The sequence below is a fragment of the Corticium candelabrum genome, chromosome 9 (assembly GCF_963422355.1).
Source record: "Corticium candelabrum chromosome 9, ooCorCand1.1, whole genome shotgun sequence".
Classification (NCBI taxonomy): Eukaryota; Metazoa; Porifera; class Homoscleromorpha; order Homosclerophorida; family Plakinidae; genus Corticium; species Corticium candelabrum.
The window spans coordinates 7,425,606-7,442,570 of NC_085093.1; the positions used below are offsets into that span (position 1 = coordinate 7,425,606).

General features: G+C 41.6%; 2 protein-coding genes across 2 annotated transcripts; one reads left to right on the forward strand and one right to left on the reverse strand.

The window, feature by feature from the left end:
• Positions 1-102: 102 nt before the first annotated feature.
• LOC134184763 (uncharacterized) lies at positions 103-16,162 on the forward strand. The gene is made up of 5 exons (XM_062652507.1): positions 103-233; positions 9,706-9,765; positions 15,626-15,664; positions 15,727-15,828; positions 15,893-16,162. Exons 1-5 carry the CDS (start codon positions 180-182, stop codon positions 16,160-16,162), a joined length of 525 nt encoding a protein of 174 aa, XP_062508491.1. The 5' UTR covers positions 103-179.
• On the reverse strand, positions 6,070-8,580 carry LOC134183996 (uncharacterized). The gene has a single exon (XM_062651595.1). The coding sequence runs from the start codon at positions 8,578-8,580 to the stop codon at positions 6,100-6,102; it is 2,481 nt and encodes an 826-aa protein (XP_062507579.1). The 3' UTR covers positions 6,070-6,099.
• Positions 16,163-16,965: the final 803 nt, after the last annotated feature.

The following is a 16,965-nucleotide window of genomic DNA, read 5'->3' on the forward strand; positions in this document are numbered from 1 at the left end:
TGGTCAACGGAAGTCTGTGCTCTCGAAGGATCTTTTCTTCCCATCCAGCAGTAGTCTCGCGTAGCCAAACCCTCCCCTTTTACTTCTCATCTGTTTCCAAAGTTTCCCGGATAAGGGTTGGGCTTGTCTGGGCGTTTGTGTTGATGTCGACTGCCTAGCCTCGTGAGTTGTTGCTGGCCATGGCTGAAGGTCGCGGCGTTCTAGAAGAGTATGACGACTACCGCTATGCGAAGGTAGGTAGGGGAAATGTGCGGCGAGATTTCCTGTGCTAACTTGAGGGATTTACAGAGACTAAAACCTGGAAACTAGACGTCTAGAATTGATGTGATTACCCTAATTCAGTAATAATTCATTTTTTGTCAGTACAGTAGTGTAACAGTTTACCCTATTTTGTAGGCACGCATTCAGAATTGCACGTCGACATTTGGGAACATTCTCGTTCTCATCAAAACAACTTTTTCATTGGTTTATATTTTGCTGACGTGTCGCTCTACTCTGTTCACTGCACACGATGATATTTCCTGCCACTAGTTTCACAGGGCCGGTGGAAGCTAACGTCTAGATATGAACCAGGAGCATGGGAACAGAGATGTCTCAGGAAATCAACCACGTTCACACCAAATCGCCTATGAGATCGGGCACAGCTTCTAGGTTGAGAGGTTACTCAGGAGTAGCGGATTCTTGTAACTAGCTTCGATACTGTACCCGATTTCTTAGGAAATTTGAAAAGACGCCTGCGGTGCCCCTATTTCTTGCTGAGCCCCTGTGACGCCTTGCAAATTATTGCCAGTGACAGGAAATCATACTCATGTAGCCATTTGCCCTACCTATTTGATGATTTAGTGCTGGCAGAAGAAAATTTAAATTGGTTGACTTAATCACGTGATCTTGTTTTTGGAAATAGAAGTTTCAGCATCCGTTATTGGCAACTATGAAAATTATTTAATTAACAAACTCCTTAGGGGTGCATTGAATTTGCCCATTCCAACCATTCTTAATACGGAAATAATTCAAATTTGCATTCCAGAATGATCGATTTATATTCCCAGTAAACCACTTCCCAGTAAACCACTTGGGTCATGTTTCCACTAGTGCCTAAACTGGTTTACCAAGTGGTTTAAGCTAAACTGGATTAAGAATTGACCAGTTTCCACCTGTGCTAAACCAGTTATATGTTAAACCTAAACTGCTTTCTTATACCTACTTTGAAATAGGTTTAGCAAAGTAGTTTAGGTTTAACTGTCACGTGACAGTAGCGCAATTGTTTAGATGGTTTCTGACAATGCTGTTTTGATGATATTGACTATTTTGTCGGGATAGGATTGCCCTAGAAGATGTAAGGGTCGTTAGCTAGGAGAAAGAAAGCAGCAGCTACGGAGAGAGAGAAGACAGTGTCCTTGGTCATCCTCATGCAAATTCCTACTAGCAGATGCTGAATCAGTAACAATCAACAGTTGCCCTGACTCGGTGACTGACCAGCCCAATACTTCAAATTAAGGCAAGTTCCTAGTGGAAACAGTCGCTTTCTTGATCTGGTTTGGGTTTAATCACATGTAAGCTAAACTTGTTTAAGGTGCAACTAGTTGAAACACGGCCCTGACTGGTTTACTTAGTTTAGTTTGCGGTTTGGTTTACTAGAGGTGTGAGAATGAAAGGAATTTTTGACCAAATCGCAAACCATACTTGCCCAGTAGCTCGTCTGCCATAGCTCGTCTGCCAGACGTACAGAAACAATTGCGCAGGTGTCACACTGACAACACACCCTTCATTCCCGAATGTGGTTTGAGTCGAGCAAGTGTTTGATTTGGAATGACTAATTCTCTTCATTCCAGAATGGTTGAAATCGGCAGTCAGATCTATTAATATAATACAGCAACAGATGGTGATACAATCTGTATGTTAGTAAAACTTTTGATTGACCTTTCACTCACTCGCAGCATTGGTGGGATAACAGTACTGTAGTTAATTAAGTACAGTTCGTGCCATAATTATTGAGACTCGGGAGCGTGTCACCATACATGGCATCAATTTTTCTAGCAGCTGTCTACTAAAACACCATGCTTTCAGACAAGGATAGATGATTTTTTAGACTTGCCTTGCCTGGTATTCAAGAACAATGTCTAAAAACTGTGCAAGAGTGAGACCAATGACAACAAAAGTTTGCGCTATTGATATTTAGTGGGACCTGCACCGCCCACACGTTTAGTATCCTGGCTTCCAGTTCCGTCTTGTTTTTTGGTCGTTTTTGTCTATTTCGCGTTTAATCCAACTCCATAAATTTTCTATTAGCATCAGGTCCGGTGAGTTGACGGACCAGTCAATAACGTGAACGTTTCTGCTAGCGAGAAACTTGATCTTTTGTCCTTCTAGACCTGTCAGCTGGTGCATTGTTCTGTGCAGTCTCCAACCATCGGAATAGAAGTGTTTGCAGTTTCAAACAAACTTTCATGGTGTGATGGATGGGTGCAGACTCAAGTTGAGGTACTCGCTAAACCCATTACGCCTCTGGCGCTAATGCCTTTCTACACGTTTAGTTTAGGTTTGCTTTTTGTAACAAGAGATGTAGGGTTACTGTGTACAAGAGCCTAAATGCGACGAGAGTTATGATATAATTGGAAGGCGCACTGAAGATTGTGTTCTCCCAGCTGTCATGGCGGTGGCACAGACTCCTTTCCAATCTTATACGTCTAGCTGATGACAACAATCTAACTCAACTGCGTACTGACTTAGACGCTTTTGTATGCATGTCATGTGTTTCTCGCTATTTGGTTTGTTAGTTTGTAGCTATATTCTAAATTTACACGGTTTTCTTCAAGAATGTATGAAACTGGAAGATTCTCAATAATTATGGCACTAACTGTACATGAAGCCCAATTATCGTCATTGTATTTTACCTCATTTGGTGATTAAGGCTAGTATTTTGTTTTGAATATTTGTGTCATAATTTCATTACACAAACTATTAGATTTATTAATTTACACACATCTAGGGTGCATTCGATTTGCCCTTTCAAACCATTTTGGAATCAACACTTGTTCAACTCAAACCGCATTCGGGAATGAGAGACACCTGCGCATTAGTTTCTGTACGTCTGTTGTCATGGCTGACGAGCTAGTGCGCATGTATGGTTTGCGGTTTAGTCAAAACAAACAGTGGACAAAGTGGTTTACTCAGAATATAAACCGATCATTCCGGAATGCAAATCGAATGGTTGTTCCCTTATTTCTAGTATTCCAGAATGGCTGGAATGGGTAAATCGAATGCACTTCTATACATCTATACATCTATCTATACATCTATGTATGTATACATTACTTAAGTTAAGAGTTTTAGGTGACCCTTTATGTAGTTTGCGGTATCTGTGCATCATCTCTACCTATTTAGCTGACATTTTATGTAATTTGCGGTATCTATCTAATGTCACTGTACTAGAAAATTTGCATGATATCCAACAAATCTCTTTCTATCTATATGCATACAGTAGTTGAAACAGCAGAAAGGGCATTTAGTAGGACAGCCTAGGCGATGTCACAATAGGTGATGTCACAATTAAATGCAAGGCCACAATACATGTATGTAATGCCACAATGGATAACTTAATGGGATTTTTTAGAGTTCAAGAGACGACGTACGTTTAATATAAGTGCATTTCAGTTCAGACTAGGAGCGCTTCATTTCTTTCTTGCAAGCATTTTAAATGGAATTAAATTGACATCAACTTGAGCCAGCTGTCACTATCCAAAGCTAATTATAATGAGCGGCATACTGAATCTAATTGTAAATGGAATACATGCTGTGCTAATTACTTAGAACATCTAACTGTAACTAAAATTGTAGATACTTTCATGGTAATTCCTCGCAATTGAATGCACCCGGGCAAAGCCGGGCAATATATATGTTGCGTCATGGCTTACGGGAGCACCCCTAACAGCTTTGTATAAGAAGCAGGGTCAAGAGGGATCAGGCCGATAGCGGTTGGCGAGACGCTGCTTCGTCTTATTAGTTGTGTTTGTTGTGCTGCTGTTCGATCAAAGCTACCTACTATTTTCCTTCCCTATAACCAAGTTGGAGTTGGAGTTTCTGGGGTTTAGAAGCTGCCATACATACCCTCAGCTACTTCATCAATACTACTAATGATAACATTCCCAATTTGTGCTGCCTTAAAATAGACATGGCTATGCCTTCAACAATTGTGATCGACACTCATTTCTAAATCGATTACAAAGAGAACTTCCTGAACTGTATTCTTGGGTTCTCTGGTGCTATCACACAATTGGTGAGCTCGATTTGGAAACTGCCGTTTCATATCCTCAGCGGGTGTTCAACAGGGAGACTCTTTGGGTCTACTGTTATTCTCGCTTGTTGTAATGGAGCCAATGGACGAGTTGGGCCCAACCCCTGGGATTGCATTACAGTTGTGGTACCTGGATGATGGAATTTTCATTGGAAACCGTCCTGAAGTCGCATCTCTTCTGAGGAAGTTGCAATCAGCTGGCACTTCTTTTGGATTGCAGCTAAATACAGCCAAATGCGAAGTGTTCTGGCCTTCAGGAGACCAATCCTTTCTTGAGTTCCCAGACGGCGTTCAGCGTGTTAATGCCAACAAAGATGGGGCTGAGTTTTTAGGATCACCCGTATGTTGTTCAAAAGAGTTTGTCAACAATTCTTTAGCCAAGCGCGTTGACAGAGTTCTGGAATGTCAACAACTTTTGTCAGATTTAGGGAACTCTCAGGTAGAACTTCATTTCTTATCCTCTTGTCTTTCTTTGTGCAAAATCAATCACTTAATAAGAGCAGTTCCATCTAATGTAATCGAAAGTCAACTATCCAGATTGACACTGGTGTACGGTCATTGCTTGAGTCCATCATTCATTCCTCAATACCAGACCTCTCCTGGAAACAGGCCACCCTGCCGGTACGATTGAGTGATCTGGGCCTTCGTGAATCAACAAGAACAGCACCGGTAGCTTTCCTTGCAAGCTGTAACTCGTCATGTGAGCTGGTTCTTCAACTACTGTCTGGAATGCAACAGTCTGCCATCATCCCCAGCTCATCTCTTGACCAAGGTCTCAGCCTCAAAGGCAGATCAGTCGTAGAAGATTGTCTCCGTACTCTTCTACCAATAGCTAAGATTGATGTTCTTACAACTAGTCAACACCAACTTCAGTCTTTGCTTGACTCCACAATGTGGCACTCAATTAAAGACAACACCAGCTTACGTGCCCGTGCCCGACTTAACACGATATCTGCACAGCATGCAGGAGCATGGCTGCGGGCAATCCCCAACCCCAACACTGGCCTTGCCATGCCCCATAGAGAGTTTGTGGTATCATTGCACATCTGGCTGGGCATCCCACTTTCCCCGGCAGATTTGGGTTCCAAGCGCTGTTCCTGTGGACAGATCTTAGATAAATTTGGCGACCACCTGCTTGGATGTGGCCAGAACAACATAAGAACACGCCGACATGACGCCTTATGCAATGTTCTTTTTCACGCTTTGCTTGTGGATAATGGCAACTACCATAAGGAACAACGCTGCAACACTGATACTTGTGCCAGACCGGGTGATATTTTCATCCTGACTTTGAACAAGGCTGTGCCACCTATTTTGATGTAACATTCAGGAACACAATGCAACCGTCATACGTTACCCAAACAGCTTACAGTGCGGGAAATGCAGCTGCAGCTGGAGAAAGGGAAAAAGACCAACGTCATGAAGCCAATGTCACATCAACTGGGAGTATTTTCCACTCTCTTGTGTGCGAATCTCTTGGCCTGTGGTCAACACACAGTTTGGAAGTATTGAAGACCATTGCATGATTTCTATCTTTCAAAAGAAATTTGACAGTCAGCCATGCAGTCAGTAACATACATGAACAACTGTTGGTGAAACTCTGGCTATATAACACCAAATGATCTCGCATAGACTGGCTTTAGATAGTACAGACATGTTTTCTGGATAAGGTGTGTTAGATACCCACGTAGGTGAGTTTATATAAAGAATATATATTTTCCTTTAATATATATATATTTTTTTTTTTATATATACATATAGTTTATTCAAATATAAATAATAGCTACCCCTCCACTAGAGGGGCCTCACAACGAAGAACAAACAGAGTAGTCTCTGTCTAAACCTAACAAAGACAAACGGTCCAAAATCATCCTAGCGTTAAATTGCCAAAGGCGGAGAGAGAGCTGCCCGTGAAAATTAACGATAGCCCTGCTAACAGTAATACTACTACGGAGAGATGTCCTTCTAGCAATTGTTTTTAAAGTTTGTAAGCTACTGGAGGTCCACGTTCCGTAGGACTCAACTACCAGCGGGTAGAAAACACCTCCTGTCGCCTCTACGTTGTCTTTATGACGATCGTCTTTCTCCATCTCTCCAGCTGCTGCAGCGGCACCAGCACAATAAGCGGAGTGGACAATGTGAGACTGCTGGAAGGAATTCCTTACTGTGATATCAAAATATCCTGGACGACCAAGTAGAAAATCTGGGTGGTAGACGTCACCTGGGCGAGAATTGTTATATCCGCCACAGTGCTGTTCTCTCCGAGTGCCAGAGTGATCCTCAAGTAGTGTGTGAAAGATGACATCACGTAACGCATCATGGCGTTTAATTCTCAGGTTACCATAGCCGCAACCTAACACATGATCTCCGTAGGCATCTATTATTGAACCACATGGACATCTAGTAGAGAGAGAAGGAAAAATTGGAATTCCTAGCCGTAAACGTAAAGCAATCACATATTCCTCTGCAGACATGACGAGGCCCAAATTTCTGTTAGGGATTGCCCGCAGCCATGCGCCTGCATGAGGAGTTGATATAGCGTTTAGACGTGCTTGGTCGCGTATACTGACTGAGTTCTTAATGTCAGATAAAAGTGACTTGTCGAAAATCTCTTGCAAATCATGTTGACTTGCTCCACCGAGGTCAACATCAGCGGTAGACAGGAGAGTAGACAGCAGCTGTTCACGAGACGATACCTCACCTGGGAAAAGCAGATCTGGAACATCAGGATTAGTGATTGGCCCTTCACTGCTCCTCAAAACAGGTGGCTTAGCACACCCCAAGAGACGAATACTCAAATCCCGTGTAAAATTGCAACTGCCTACGAAAGCGAGTGCGGAAGTTCTACAGGTTTCTCTCAAACCCAAACCACCGAGACGGATTGGCAATGTGGCCTGTTTCCACGCGACGTCAGATACAGATGAGCGAGAAATCACCTCCAGACTGCTTCGCAACTCGCTGTCGAACCTCTCGAGCTGAAATTTTACTTTCTCTGACGGAACTGTTCTAAGAAGGTGATTAACCTTGCACAAGCTCAGGCAACTTCTAAGTAGGTGTAACTCCACCTGCGGGTCTTCTAGATCCGTCAGACGACTTTGGCATGACAGAATTTTGTCAATTTTCCTGCCAAAAGTGGCATCATAAAAAGCATCTGATCCAAATACCGGAGAGCCTAAAAACTCTGCTCCACCAGAAATGCATTGCACTCTTTGAACACTATCCGGGAACTCAGGAAACGAAATATCTCCAGAGGGCCAGAAGACTTCGCACTTCTCCAAGTTAAGGATCAATCCATGGGAAGGACCCTTTACAGACAAGCTATCCAGGAGGGAAGAAACCGCCTTACGAGGACCAACAATAGTTCCGTCGTCCAAATACCATACCTGAAGGTTGATGTCAGGTGTGGAATCAATATCGTCCAACAACTCCAGGAGAGTCAGAGAAAAAAGGAGCGGACCAAGAGGGTCGCCTTGCTGTACTCCTCCTGATGATTTGATACAGTGACTACCGAAACGTAGCTGTCCTTCACAGTGGTAACACCACTGAGCCCAAGCAAATATTGAAGGGAAATCCCTTTGTAATCGATGAAGGAAAGAAGAACGACGACATTCATTGAAAGCATTTCTGAAATCCACCTTCAAGCAACAGAGATCAGGATTATTTCCACGCAAATCAATGATAGCTGATAGCGAATGAACAGCAGCTTCCAAACCTCCACGAATACCGACGCCAACTTGACCGTACGGAAGGAAAACATCTGACGAGGCAGATCTCGCTGCTGAGCAACAAAGGCGACTCGTAAGGCGACGTAAGACCTCTCCAACAGCAATCGGGCGTATACCACCTTGTTTCTTGAGAAGAGCAGTCAAAGGTGCACCAGAAAGCCACGGAGCAATGCGAGAGTCAGCCTGGCCTGACAAAAGAAAACAAATCAAGCGAGTCAATCTGTCAAGGCAATCTTTAGATAACGGTGAAGAATTCCCATCAGTGGCATCCAATAGGTGCTGGCAATGCAACTGCGAAGCTCCAGGACTAGACGCTTTGGGAAAGTCATGTAAAGCAGAGAGTACAGACTCTGAAGAGACAGTAAGTGGAGGAGGAATGTCGTCATTCCAATCTGGAAGAACGTGTTGAGGATGACGCTGCAGTAACTCTTCAAGGGCCTGGGTATCATTGTGTGCAGCAGTACCACAAGAACCAAGACATTGCACTGCTTTAGAAAAATTTCCTTCTCTAGCTATTGCCAACGCACGTTTGACATTACTTGTATATAGACAACATTGCATTGCTTTAGAAAAATTTCCTTCTCTAGCTATTGCCAACGCACGTTTGACATTACATATATATATAGACAACATTGTATTTGTTGTTTGCCTGCTACTTCCTCACGCTTGGCTCAATGTCACTCGAATTCTCCAGACATGCTTACCGAATGGAAAGGAACGTAACAATGTCAGTTTTGATAGGTGGGTCCCCTTTCAGTGGTCGACCCTCGAACAATAAGCTCTCTATTCTGTCCGACATTGATCGTATTGCTAAGCACGAAATTCAAGAGCATAGCATGCAAGGAAATAAATGGTTTATTGCTTTTGCATAGTCAAACAGCAGAAATAGAGCATTTAATAGGACATTTCTAGGTGATGTCAATAGGTGATGTCACAATAAGTGACGCCACAATGGATTACTTAAAGGTTTCTTTTAGAGTTCAAGAGACGACACTGCATTTCGGTTCAGTATAGGAGCGTTTCATTTCTTTCTTGCAAGTTTTCTAGATTAGAATTAAATTGATGTCGACTTGAGCCAATCACTATCCAAAGCTAACGAGCAACATATGGAATCGAATTGTAAATGGAATACTCGCTGCTAATTGCCGAGTATAGATACTTAGAACATCTAACTGTAACTAAAATTTTAGGCAAGATACTTTTATGGTGATTTCTCACAACTGAATGCATCTGGGCAAATTTGCACAATGTAGCTAGTGTTTTCATATTGCCTATGTAGTGATTGACACTGTTAAAAAACTTTACAGTGTAAAGCGTGGTTTACAGTAACTACTCTAGCTCAGCGTAATGGCAGCACAACATCACTGTCAGCATTGATTGATTCACAGTAGGTGTTGCTCAACATCAATTTTAGGTACTCACCTGTTGCAAGGAGAAGACAGCACTGCAGGGCTACTCTAGCACACTTTAGAATAATGCATATGCCAGCTGTATGATTGGTTGAATGCTTAATTAAGTAACACATTCAATTGTACTTTAGGTTTGAATAGCACTCAACTCTACTTAGTAGTGATGCTGGCATTGTCTGACATTATGCTAACCTTACATTGACATTACATAGAGTATGTGTATATTTCTTTAATATTAACTGTAACCTACTAATGCGTAGTTTGCTTGCACATTTAGTTGGACAGACAACCGACTACTTCAGAAGGAAGCAACCAGAGAGTGAGATGCAGAGAGGACGTAAGAGTAGATGTACAATCATATGTAATTGTGGATGTTTGCTTTATCCAATGTAGTGCTTAATTTGTAAAATTGATCAAGTAGGCTAGGGTAATGATAACAGGCAAAGCAGGGAAGGCCATTACTAAAGCAGTTATATTGTTTGGGAAATAATGTTGAGTCAGTGTGTATAGACGTAATGCTAACTGTTTGATTGTACCGGCGACTTGTACTATAAATTGCAGTTTTCTTCTTTTAGATTGTCAAGTGTCTGCACTTTGTGTATACATGAATTTAATAGGATCACTTCATGACACTAAACTTAGCGAGCACAGTCCACCTTGAAAATTTATACCGATATCTATTATAGTTACAGTTGTTCCTCTCACGACCTTTCTGATGTGCAACCATCTCCTAGTTATGACAAGATTTGGTCATGCACCTGGGATTCATGGCCAATGGAATACTTACCTTTATGAGAGACTACCTCTGTTATATGGCCAGGGTTGATGGGCTTTTGGGGTAGTTGTAAACGAGATGGACCCCTGAACTACTGAAAGGGCAATGTAGACTCATATGTAACTGATTCAGTTACATATATGAGTTCACTTTACTGAACAAGAGAGAAACACTCACACCTCAATAGCATGCTTGTGTAATACTGCATCGTCGTTGCATTACATGAGATTACAACTTCTTACGTTCTGTTATGAACATAGAAAATCAAGTCAACAAGTGTCTATTAATTACAGTGTAAATCTCAAAATGAAGTCTTCAATGGCTTGGCCACTTTTTTGATATGAATACTGTATCTGATATTTTTCGTAAAAAGTATCTACCGTATTTTTGTGCGTGTAGCTGCATGCCGCTTTGAGCTGAGGATTACCAGGGCCGCCGGAGAAAGAGAGGTGATTTGACCAACCTTTCTGTAGACTGGACCCATGCCTATGTATATCAAAGTGGAATATAAGGCAAAAATTTTGTACACACACACGAAGATCCTGTGAGCGACATGAACATCCAGTGGGGGAAGTGAAGATCCTGTCTCCAGGCACATGCACATACAGACAACACGGCGAAAAATGATTCCACTGAAACTGGCAAGTCGATTGGCACTCTGGTCTCGTGAGTAAATAGGCGAGTGTTTTAAGCACCTTTCATAACACAGAATGAATAGAGAAGCGAAGATCCTGTGACAGTGTGATGAGTGTCTTCGGTCACACGCAGAGAACAGTGAAGATTCCACTAAACTGGCAAGTCGGCATGGCATGTGCATGTGTTAATGAGGAATTGAGTTGGTGTTAAAAGCACTCTTTAACTCGTTAAAAAGAGTCCTTTAACAAAGTAGCTGTTCAAAAGACTCTTTCACACTGACTGAATTCTTCATAGCTTGTGTTAAATAAGTATCTGTGTTAAAATTCAGTCTGGTGTTAAAAGAACAATGCAGAATAATTTCCTCAATCAATTGATTAGGTGTTAACTTTTTTAACACGTGTGCAATACGCTGAGACTGTTTTCTTCAATGTACACTGTTAAATTTGGTCAAATAGGGCGTGTTAGACAAAATGGCAGCTTCTTTGAACATTATACGGTACACGTTACGTACAGTGATTAAACTAACTGTACTCGGTGAAAAATAGGTTATAAAATATTTTAGTCTGTGCTAGAGAATGTGTTTGAAATGGCATATACTATAACTCTTTCTAGCGCTTTTGTTGCTTAGTTTGAATTTGTCTCTCTAGACTAGTTACTGTAGTGCAAATCCGGTTGACACCCACACATCTACACAAGCAATCTGAAAAATTGTATGGAGCTTCCTTGATTTTATCGCAGTAACCAATTAACACAAAGCAGGAGCGTATAGTACTACGCTGATGTGCAACTGTCTAGCTAGTGAAATAGATTGCGTAGTTGACTAGATCAGCTAGCTATAGCTGGTTCACGAATGGAACTCATATTACTAAAACATGTCATGCATCTTACCCTATGAAGCAATGAGAGCGAATGTCTGTTGTATGAAGAGCAGCCATTTTGCCTAACGTCTAACACGTGCTATCTGACTGAATTTAACACTGTACATTGTTAAAAACAGTTGGGCGAATGATACGCGTCTTAAAAAAGTATAGACCTAACCAAGTGATTGAGGACACTATTATACATTGTTCTTTCAATGCCAGACTGAATTTGACATGGATACTTTATTTAACACCGACTGAATTTAACACGACACATGCACATAGGCGACTATGTCACACGCAGAGAAAAGCAAGGCAAATGGCATGGTCAAATTTTACAGTAAAAACATCATTCCAACGTTGTTTGAAGGTGCTTTGCTAGTGCCAAAGCGATAGTCAAAGATCATGGCTCTTGCGAAGTCACGCAAGATGTTATATATAATTGTGGCATTTTATTTAAGCATTTCAGAGCTAGGTTATTCCAAAGTGAATAATATTGGAATTAATATTAATTATTGGTGCCATTCCTACAAAGGGAGTGCTTGCGCACTTCCCAATATAAATAATAATGCTTGTTTCAGTTTTTGGGATGAGATAGTTTACCGTGGGTTCCCGATTAAGGCTTGTTGATTCTCATGACCTTTGGCTTCGTGGTTCTAAGTTCACTTCCACTGTGTAAGTACACGGGCAAATGAAGTAGAATTGCTGGCCACTGTCAATGAAAGAGGCTATAAGCCAAGATAAATGCTTCTACACTAGCAACCTTGCTTTTCTGTACAAACCTGAACATGCTGCTTTGATTGTTTGATTAACTCGAGATGGAGCCTCTAGTTACAGCTGATCTGGGTGGGGCGATAGACGGATGTGGGCAGTATACTATACCGTTTGGCTGTATCTGCTAAATTGTCATGAGAGTGGATGCTGTCAATTGTCTTAGTTATTAAGTTGTTTCTAAACAAACACAGTTGTTTGATTGTTTCGAGGACTCAACCCAAAGTTACAAGACAAAGTAGTTGCATGGATATGACGAATTGTGTTGTGAGTGTCATAGTCAGTTTCTTCTTTGATAGAGTGCTGATTTGCAAATACATGACTGGATCTAGTAGGCAGTGTCTCCCTCTACAGGAAACAGAGCGATCGCTAATGAATACAGCCAAAACCTTGCTTTATGGCGTCAGACCAGCATGAAAGTTAGTGAAAGTAATTAGTATAGTTCAGATACATTGTTTCCGGTCATGTGATCTCGACGTGTAATCACACGTGTTAGTCCACCCCACATAAGACAAAGATGGCCTAGCATCAAGGCTAAATAGTGCAGCAGCTGCATGTTCCATAGCCTAAAGTCTAAGGCAGCCAAAGCTTAGCACTTTAGTGCTGCTTCATTATTCAAACTGCTGTTTTGTCTTGTCTGAGCAGAAATATGAACAGAAGGATCGAGTGTACAGCACTCGGGGCGTCGACGAAAGCCTAGACGTAACTAGTGTCAGTCAGTCGCCTGTCAATCTGCCCGAGCTGTTGTGTGTGGTCCTATGCTCATGTTTTGTCGTCTCAAGCCCGGTTCACAGTACGACGCTGGCACAGCGTCCTGCGAGCGTCCTGAACACTGACAAGGATGCTCACTCGAGCGTCAGCGGAGACGCTGGCACTGTAGCATTCACAGTATTGCGTCTGACGAGCGTCCATTGCAAAAAGAACACACTGCAACAGCTGTCTGACGCTGAAAAGTAGCCACTTGTGTACAATGTATCACGACAGACATGGACGACGACGTTTTGCTTTTGTTGCGCTGCTGCGCCGTAGTCTTGATCAAGCGTTTTCTTTCATCCTTATTTTACGTTTTATGTTGCCCCTAGGAGGGAACTACACCAGATGTGGTGTGATAAAATAAATTATTATTATGTCCTTGTACTCATTTGACTGAACCTGACAAACGCAGGGAAAACCAAGCACACACTCAATGAAAACTTTAATCGACGAATCAATGATTGATGCCATGTGAACGAATAGAATATCTCGGATACGTCCAGTGACTTACTTTTGATTGGTAGAAACGGAGCACATGATGTCATCGGACGCTGGGTCACTTCCGGCTAGGACGCTTGATTAGAACTTTTCTCTATTCCAGCGTTGTGGACGCTCGCCCAGCATCGTGCGAGCGTCGTATGAGCGTCGCGGACGTTGACATGTTCACAGTGTGACACTGACACTCGCTTATCGTCAGCATCCAGGACGCTCGCACGATGCTCGTGCCAGCGTCGTACTGTGAACCGGGCTTCATGCTAGCTAGAGGTTGACTCAGAGTCGTGCCCTCACTGCATAGTCGGTGGCCATGGAAACAATGGATGTTCCAGTGTGAAGACGTTCGATTCTTGCTGTCACTGTTGTTGACACCCCGAGTGCTGTGTAAGTATATATAAAAGTTACACATTCGCAGAGACATGACTGCGTCACTCACATGACAACATAATTTGCAAGAAGACGAAGAAGGAAATTTCAGCCAGTGTAGATAAGAGATAAGTAACCACTAAGTACTGAGTAGTGCCATGCTCATCCGGTCGTTAGTTGTTTGTTTATCGTACAAGCGGCAACACAACGACTTCAAAGCAACCACGCCAGACCTTATTTTTGTGGAAGTATGACTCGAGAAAAGGGTCTGGCTACGCGAGACTAGCGCAAGCGTACAGCACAGTATTCTGTAATGGTATGCAACCGAAAGTATCCAACACATTACCGGTGAGAGGTGTTGCAGAGTTACTGACAGTAGAAATTTCACAGAGACACGGAGATCATAGTGATAACTAATTGAATTAATGTTTTGGGGATTGTTAAGGAATGCTATTAAGGAATGCTATTAAATGCATACCACCTCTCTTTGTCAAAACAAGGTGGGGTTTTTAATCAGATTTCCACATATTGTGGAAGTTGTCCATTTCTTGCTACTAAACTTAAAAATCTTATTCGCCTATTTCTATCTACAGGTTTTACCATTGTCTCCACTTCCTCAATCACGTGCTTGCTGGTCATAAAGTTCATGCCTTTACTCTGTTGGAATCCTGAAATCCAGCAATTGTTTTATTATCTACGGAGTGCACTACTGTAGATATAGACATGGCTCTCGCACTCCCAGTTTCATTATCCAATATATGAGGGGGGAGTTTGTCAACTTACGCTGCTGGTGTATTACGCATACATGTCATTGTACAGCAAAAGTCTCAATGCAAGCGTCAAAGCGCCACATGTTTCAGTACAGTACAGCTATCTGCCTGCATACCGAGAAACCCATTACAAACTGGCCTTGGTCTGCTAGTCATCATTTGATGACCTAGATTAAATGCTAGTCATCAGTTGGAGATTTTAACTTGTCAAATGACGTCTGACGACCTTTTCGAGCTGCCTTCAATGGCTTCATATACATTTGTTTTCACTCAATGCTAAATACCTCTACTACAGCAGTTTAAAAACAATTATGCATGTTTAATTTTCTTGGTACAGATACTGATTATTTGGGTCAGACTAGATGGCTATAGCATTAACAATATCATACTAAGATTTATTTAAAAGAGTAGGTAGGTTTTGGTGTTTTCTAATGAATGTAGTGGTATATAGACTTATTGCTGGCTGTTGTATTATTAGTTAGTATTGGCAATATAACAATAAACATTGAAGGTGTGCATAAGCATGCTCTTGTTGCTATTGGATCATTTGTTGTTCTGTTTTTCGTATCATGTTTACTTTTTATTACACATACTTTACTTGCACATGAAACAACGTGAAAAAATTATGTAAAACATAATTGAAACAAGTTTGCCAGTTCTTCATCAGTGTCGTCTGCTCCAGTACATCAGTATTACTTGAATGCTGTTTTCAAATGGCTAGCAGAAACTGTAGCTTACCACTTACGCTACTCATATTACTTTTTGGTGCAGCATGTTGCAAGACAACCCAATGAAATTTCATGCCCTGCGGTGAGCTACTGTTTCTTTGTGGCATTTGTCTGGTGTTTGTTAGGAAGTTACGTGTTATTCAGGGAGCCATAGTGGAAGTAGTAAGAAGAGATATTATATCTGGTTGGTGGCTGGTTTGCTACTGTGACCAAGTGGGGAAAATACCTAGTATGAAGCTTGCTTTGGTAATTTGTTTGTTACAGTTGATTTCTTAAATTTATAGTGGCATAGTTCACTGTATATTTCCAGGATGATGTTTTATGGAGAAATCAGACTGCTACATCAGCTGGGCCTGTGTCAAGTCAAATATCACCTCGATTAGACAGTCATAGAGGATCACCACATTTATCTCGCTTGCGGTCCAGAATTTTAACATCGCGTGATATACAACCACAACAGAGTTCTTCGTTATCAGTCTCTAGAAGTGATGAAAATTTGCATCAAAGACAGCGAGGAAGTCAAGCAACACTTGGTACAGGCACTGAAGTAAGGCAAAATTGTGGTAATGTTACTGTGTAAATATAATTGTTTTGCAACTGGTGATGTTATATTGCCCAATCATCGTCAAGTACGTATATATATATATATATATATATATATATATATATATACATACATATAATATAAAGCTCAAATTGTCTGTGTGTGTGTGTGTGTTTGCATTTGGCGGCCACGTCTTTTGTTCGTTTCCAACCGAAATCGGCATGCGCACTCGGCACGCACAGGGGAAGGTTTGCGTAAAAAATAAAAAAATTATACACCAAGTCCCCTCTAGAGGGATCGACCCCCCGCGTAAAGTTTGTCGATGACGCAAACGCTACACATTCCAGTCCTGTGTAGACTGTATGCATCGTCATCCTACGCAAAGCTTCAGGCAATCAAATATCTGTTGCTGACAAAACTTACTCTTCTAGCACTTTCGTTTCTCTCCAAATTCTGATTACATTTGCACCAAATCCAACCTACACGTTTTCTGCAGCAAGCTCTACACGGGGAGTGTGTCTATTCTTATCGAAACTAGCGCGAAGAACAAGATTCGAATTCATTCAGCACATCCAGGACCTTGCAACAAAGATTGCACGTGATGTGTCCACAGACCTATCTTTACACTACAGTATCTTGCCTGTACGAAGGACGGGCCATGCATCCTAGTATATATATATATATATATATATATATATATATATATATATATATATATATATATATATATGTATATATATATTATGTATATATTTTTATTATAGGTCCCACAACGGATTAGCCGTATCATCTAAACTACATCTAGCTAATATCATTTTAGCGTGCTACACCACAGTCTA

What these genes read in the sequence shown, in the direction of transcription:
- LOC134184763 (XM_062652507.1), top strand. Translation starts at nt 180, where the DNA reads ATGGCTGAAGGTCGCGGCGTTCTAGAAGAGTATGACGACTACCGCTAT. An exon ending in GAGTGAGATGCAGAGAGGAC is followed by an intron (nt 9,766 to 15,625) that starts GTAAGAGTAGAT and finishes TTTTTGGTGCAG; the next exon opens with CATGTTGCAAGACAACCCAA. An exon ending in ATGAAATTTCATGCCCTGCG is followed by an intron (nt 15,665 to 15,726) that starts GTGAGCTACTGT and finishes CGTGTTATTCAG; the next exon opens with GGAGCCATAGTGGAAGTAGT.
- LOC134183996 (XM_062651595.1), bottom strand. Translation starts at nt 8,580, where the DNA reads ATGCAATGTTGTCTATATACAAGTAATGTCAAACGTGCGTTGGCAATA.